General features: G+C 52.3%; 1 protein-coding gene across 1 annotated transcript in view; it reads left to right on the top strand.

The window, feature by feature from the left end:
* The window catches only part of loxhd1a (lipoxygenase homology PLAT domains 1a), a gene marked incomplete at both ends in the record, with an annotated part of 62,672 nt that extends 59,158 nt beyond the window's left edge, over nt 1-3,514 (top strand). The window contains 4 exon segments of the mRNA XM_084461245.1: nt 183-353; nt 740-878; nt 1,716-1,871; nt 3,034-3,514. Coding sequence (XP_084317371.1) covers nt 183-353; nt 740-878; nt 1,716-1,871; nt 3,034-3,514 — 947 coding nt within the window.
* Nucleotides 3,515-6,849: the final 3,335 nt, after the last annotated feature.

Raw genomic sequence — 6,849 nt, 5'->3', positions numbered from 1 at the left:
GATGTATTAGTACATGGTACAGAGTACAACGTGCCCTAGGGCATCCATACAGACATAAGACACGTCAAATACAATAAGCAATACAAATACTGTGCGAAGATACCCAATAAATATCCTCATCTCCCCTGATGTTGTCAATCCTGTATCTGCCAGTGTTTAAAAGTGTGTGTGTCCCCCCCCAGGCCCTTGCCCCGGCTGGCACCTGGAGTACATCGACGTGAAGGACGAGACGATGGACCAGACCTTCCGCTTCCCGTGTGACCGCTGGCTGGCCAAGAGCGAGGACGACGGCCAGATCACCCGGGAGCTGCCCTGCGCCAACAACGACGTCCTGGACCTGAGCGAGAAGACCAGTAAGACCCGACGCGACGCGACGCGCAGCCCGAAACCCTCCAGAACCGACACCCGGTCCGAAACTCCCCCAGAACCTACGCGCCGCCCGAAACCCCTCAGAACCGACGCGCCGCCCGAAACCCCCCAGAACCGATGCGCCGCCCGAAACCCCCCAGAACAAGCAGCATCCCGCCCCCCCACACTCCCCAACCGTCCATTCACACCAGAACCAGAACCAAAGAGATTCTCACTGTTTACTGTGAACTAGTAGTCAGTCCACTGTGTTCATGTTTGCTACTGTATGCTACTGAATTAGTGAATTTGCTTGAAAGGCCACTTATAGTGTGTGTGAGTGGAGTTGGGTCTCCAGGGGGTAATTCAGTGTTTCTGTGCTCCCTTTCAAAAGAATATGAAATTATAACCATGACAGCCGACGCAGACGAGGCCGAAACCAAAGAGAACGTGTGGATCGCGCTGGAGGGGAAGAAAGCGCGATCAAAGGAGTTCGTTATGGAGAACTCATCAAAGAAGAAGAGGTTCCTGCGGTAGGAAGCTCCAAGATTACTGTTTGTGTGTGTCGTTTAAAAATAGAAAGAATCTTCAGGAGCAAAATGCAGTTTAAACCAAATTTATTGAGCACGCCATACAGGTCAAATTTCGGCAGTACTGAAATTCACAAGGTGGTATCCGAGTTTATATGTCCTGGCTTCAGGCCAGGACTCACATGACAAACAAATTTGCATACAAGGGAGGTACATTTGTCAACTAGTCTTGTAATTGGTCAATAGGTGTCACTGGGCTCTGCCCCCCTCCGGACATGGGGGCAGTCTTGGGGTTCTTCCTGTGTCCTGCTTTGATCACGTTTCAACTGTAGACTTCCTGACTTCTTCTTCAGAGGTGTTATCTTTATTGTCCTCAGGGGCAAAGGAATGTTTACTCAGGACAGGGCATCTGTTGCCATCTGCATGTTAAGTTGCTTGTAATTACAAAGTTCTATCTAAAATGGAGTTTATTCATTATTCTTAGTAAATGGATTACTACATGAGTAATACAAATGTATTGATGTAATACCGTATAAAAATATACTACATGTGAAAAGACTCAAAAGAATTAGAGAAAGGTTTCTCTCTCTCTCTCTCTCTCTCTCTCTCTCACTCTCTCTCTCACTCTCTCTCTCTCTCTCTCTCTCTCTTTTTCTCTTTCTTCCACTCACACACCCTACAATTATCTTTCGTCATCTTAAAGAGCACTTTCCTACTCAACAGTACAGTCCATCTGTCACTGGATCTGAATAATTCACCCCGGAGCTGTTTGGTGAGTAAGCGAAGTTTAGAAGGCGTCAGACGAGACGCTGAAGTGTTTGTCTTCTCGTCCGCGTCCAGGGGAAGCGTAGACAAGTTCGAGTTCTCGTCCAAGACCCTGGGGGACATCGCCAGCATCTGCCTCGGCCACACCCCCAAAGACGGGAAGAAGCCGAAGGGCGTGGCCGTCTGGATGGTGGAGGAGGTCGTCGTCATAGAGAAGGAGCTCGGCAACAAGTGAGTGACCTTTGCATGACCTATGACCACTTCTTGGTGTGACCTCAAGGTGTCTTACAGTAGCCAATCACACGGAGCCAGCTTGACCATCAGTTCCTCACCACCTTGACTCATCTAATGACAGAATAATGATGTCATATTCCTGAGACATAGACTGAACACACTGATAACGTACAGAACTAGCTGTATATGTCTCAGGAACAGGAATAAGACATCATTATTATTTCAAGGATTTTTACAGCTCACTTATCTGGCCCCCGGGTGAAACTGTTTTTGTGCTTCCCTCTGGAATATGTAGGGGTGGGACCTATGCCCCCCCCCCCCATTGCTCTCTGTAAAGTGCATTGTGTTGCCTCTGTGTATGAAATGTGCTATATAAATAAAGTTTGATTTGATTTGATTACTCCTGATATTACTCCAATAACCCCTGGTATGAACTCCCCTTCCTTCCCCTCTCCCTCCCTCTCTCCTCCCTCCCTCCTCCCTCCTCCCTCCCTCTCTCCTCCTCTCTCCCCCCTCCCTCTCTCCTCCCTCCCTCCTCCCTCCTTCCTCCCTCCTCCCTCCCTCTCTCCTCCTCTCTCCCCCCTCCCTCTCTCCTTCCTCCCTCCTCCCTCCCTCCTCCCTCTCTCCTCCCTCCCTCCCTCCCTCCTCCCTCCTTCCTTCCTTCCTCCTCCCTCCCTCTCTCCTCCTCTCTCCCCCCTCCCTCTCTCCTTCCTCCCTCCCTCCCTCCTCCCTCTCTCCTCCCTCTCTCCTCCTCTCTCCTCCTCCCTCCCTCCTCCCTCGCTCCTCCCTCCCTCCCTCCTCCCTCCTTCCTTCCTCCTCCCTCCCTCTCTCCTCCTCTCTCCCCCCTCCCTCTCTCCTTCCTCCCTCCTCCCTCCTTCCTTCCTCCTCCCTCCCTCTCTCCTCCTCTCTCCCCCCTCCCTCTCTCCTTCCTCCCTCCTCCCTCCTCCCTCCCTCCCCTCTCCCTCCTCTCTCCCCCCTCCCTCTCTCCTCCTCCCTCTCTCCCCTTCCCTCTCTCCTCCTCTCTCCCCCCTCCCTCTCTCCTCCTCCCTCCCTCCTCCCTCCCCCCTCCCTCCCTCTCTCCTCCTCCCTCCCTCCCTCTCTCCTCCTCCCTCCTTCCTCCCTCTCTCCCTCTCTCCTCCTCCCTCCCTCCCTCCTCCAGGTTCATCTTCTGCTGCAACGCTGCGATCCCTCTCTCCGCCAAGCGCGACGAGTTCCTCACCTTCGAGTGCAGCCGGGCGATCGAGAGCTTCGCCAGCAAGGCCCGCAGCCTCGTCCCCGTCAAGTACGAGATCATCGTCATCACCGGCGACGAGAAGGGCGCCGGCACCGACGCCAACGTGTTCGTCACCATTTACGGCGTCAACGGCGACTCGGGACGCCGCCAGCTGCGGCAGAAGTTCCGGAACCTTTTTGAGCGCGGGCAGACGGACCGCTTCCTGGTGGAGATGCTGGACATGGGCGAGCTCCTGCGCGTGAGGGTGGAGCACGACGACACGCGCCTGTCCCCCGGCTGGCTGCTGGACCGGGTGGAGGTCACCAACACAGCCAACGGCATCACCACCATCTTCCTGTGCGGGAAGTGGCTGGACACCAACAGGGCGGACGGGCAGATCTTCCGGGTGCTCTACCCGAAGTACTGAGACCTCTAGTGGCCTGGAGGACACTGGACCAGGCCTGGAGGACACTGGACCAGGCCTGGAGGACACTGGACCAGGCCTGGAGACTAGTAGAGCAGAGCAGGACTAAGAGTTGGACATTATTACCAGAGCAGCTTCCTCTACTTCCTGGTTGGGTGAAGAGTCACAGTAGCATTACTACTCTGGCGATGTGGGATTAGGTCTTTTCATTTTGGGCTGTTTATAAACATTCCTCACAACTGTTTCTTCGTGGACGTTGGTTGGAAGGGGGGGGGGGGGGGCGTCCAATCAACATTCTCATTGCCTCAGCAAAGTCAGGATCTCAGGAACTGAGTTTATTTCATTTATTTATATAAATTGAGTACATGTGTACATGTATTCTATGGCCTGTCAGTGATTGACCAGCCATGATAGCATCGTGTACCCACGTGCCACGTTTTGTAAAGTAACGTCACGTCATGTATTGTATTGATATCAGGGACATGTCCTCAGCTCGTGACAAAGGACTGAAGTGTTTTGTATTGTTTACTTGGAGCATGATCGTCATCTTGGTTCATTTTTGAATGAAAGCACTTTGCAGGAAAATTGTCTCATCTTTTTCTGTCCATCTGATCTGACTTACTGTATGGTACTGTACGATGTACTGTACGCTTTTTACCTTAAAATAACAGCTTCTGAATCATGTTGACGGTTCACAGCCTTGTAACAGGCAGAGAGGAACTCACCCACACACAGACGACAGGGACAGAGGGAGGGGAACTAATGAGGCCCAACCCAGACCTGGAATAGACCAGGGCCCAACCCAGACCTGGAATAGACCAGGGCCCAACCCAGACCTGGAATAGACCAGGGCCCAACCCAGACCTGGAATAGACCAGGGCCAAACCCAGACCTGGAATAGACCTGGGCCAAACCCAGACCAGGAATAGACCGGGGCCAAACCCAGACCTGGAATAGACCAGGGCCAAACCCAGACCTGGAATAGACCTGGGCCAAACCCAGACCTGGAATAGACCTGGGCCAAACCCAGACCTGGAATAGACCAGGGCCCAACCCAGACCTGGAATAGACCCGGGCCAAACCCAGACCTGGAATAGACCAGGGCCCAACCCAGACCTGGAATAGACCAGGGCCCAACCCAGACTGGAATAGACCTGGGCCAAACCCAGACCTGGAATAGACCAGGGCCAAACCCAGACCTGGAATAGACCTGGGCCCAACCCAGACCTGGAATAGACCAGGGCCCAACCCAGACCTGGAATAGACCAGGGCCCAACCCAGACCTGGAATAGACCAGGGCCAAACCCAGACCTGGAATAGACCAGGGCCCAACCCAGACCTGGAATAGACCTGGGCCAAACCCAGACCTGGAATAGACCAGGGCCCAACCCAGACCTGGAATAGACCAGGGCCAAACCCAGACCTGGAATAGACCAGGGCCCAACCCAGACCTGGGCCCAACCCAGACCTGGAATAGACCAGGGCCAAACCCAGACCTGGAATAGACCGGGGCCCAACCCAGACCTGGAATAGACCTGGGCCAAACCCAGACCTGGAATAGACCAGGGCCAAACCCAGACCTGGAATAGACCTGGGCCAAACCCAGACCTGGAATAGACCTGGGCCCAACCCAGACCTGGAATAGACCAGGGCCCAACCCAGACCTGGAATAGACCAGGGCCAAACCCAGACCTGGGCTGGAATAGGATGCATCCTTTCAGCCACATGAAAAAATGTGTTTGCATCAGTGTGTCAGGAGGGTCAGGAGGGTCAGGAGGGTCAGGAGGGCCAGGGGGGAGGTCAGGGGGAGGTCAGGAGGGTCAGGAGGGTCAGGAGGGTCAGGAGGGCCAGGAGGGTCAGGAGGGCCAGGAGGGTCAGGAGGGCCAGGAGGGTCAGGAGGGTCAGGAGGGTCAGGTGGGTCAGGAGGGTCAGGAGGGTCAGGGGGAGTTCACTTTTTTGTGCGTGGCTGTAAGACAACGCTCCTAGTAGAGCGCCTGTCTGGTTATCTATCCCCCCCTCCCTCCCCTCCCTCCCTCCCTCCCTCCCTCCCTCCCTCCCTCCCTCCCTCCCTTCCCCCTCCCTTCCTCTCTCCCTCCCTCCCTCCCTCTCTCCCCTCCCTTCCTTCCTTCCTCCCTCCCTCTCCCCTCCCTTCCTTCCTTCCTTCCTCCCTCCCTCCCTCTCTCTCCTCTCTCTCCCTCCCTCTCTCATGCAGATACACAGACAGGACAGACCCTGATCACCTCAGAGACTACCATCCATTTTATCCAATTTATTACAAAATGAGCACATACAAAAAGGATAATATACAAGCCATGAAATAAAATCAAAATCAAAAAAAGGAACAGTTTGGGTTTAGCGATGCAACTTTTTAAAATCAATTATTATTAGTAGTAATAAATAATAAAGTACAAAATTCCACCAAATGTGAATCTAACATTTTACACACATAATAATGCTCATCCACTTCGTCACCAACACAGTCCGCATCATTAATGAGCTATTGCTTTCATATTAATGATAAATAGTTCTATCTCCATAAAATATCCTATATTGAAAAACATTGCGCAGTCACAGCTAACAGCAGGTTCTCAGAAGAAGATGGCGGCAGCCCTTTCACTGGCACTCCTTTTGGGATACTTTCTCTTCTTCACGTTTCTTTTTTTGTTTTTCAGATGCAAGCAGCAGCAAAATGAATCCTCTGTAATATTAGTATTCTTTGTATATTTGCAAATATTTTCACCATATACTTTTTATACCATTGAGAATATATTCAAACCTGAGAAAAACATGCATTTTTAGAAAGGTTGTGCTTTAATAGACTCTTGTGGTCTGTGTTTTCCCTAAGAGAGAGAGAGAGAGAGAGAGAGAGAGAGAGAGAGAGAGAGAGAGAGAGAGAGAGGATGGTGAAGAGACTGGAGGATTCTGAGTTGGATGGACGGTCAGGTCAGACTCAGCGGAGAGAGAGAGAGAGAGAGAGAGAGAAGAGAGAGAGAGAGAGAGAGAGAGAGAGAGAGAGAAGAGAAGGATGAGAGTGATGTAGAGTAACGTCTAGAGAGGAGTATAGAGGAGAGATGGAGTGTTAGAAGAACACAGTGAAACTTGCCTCTTTGTTAGAAATATTTCCACATCGGTGATCAGTTTGGCAAAAAATATTCCTACCCTGCAGACTGCCAGATTAGAACCTGCAGACTGCCAGATTAGAACCTGCAGACTGCCAGATTAGAACCCTGCAGACTGCCAGATTAGAACCCTGCAGACTGCCAGATTAGAACCCTGCAGACTGCCAGATTAGAACCCTGCAGACTGCCAGATTAGAACCCTGCAGACTGCCAGATTAG

Source organism: Borostomias antarcticus, assembly GCF_949987555.1.
Source record: "Borostomias antarcticus genome assembly, chromosome: 2".
Taxonomy (NCBI): Eukaryota; Metazoa; Chordata; class Actinopteri; order Stomiiformes; family Stomiidae; genus Borostomias; species Borostomias antarcticus.
The sequence above is the reverse complement of the archived record's forward strand: the minus strand, read 5'-3'. Positions and strand labels throughout refer to the sequence as shown.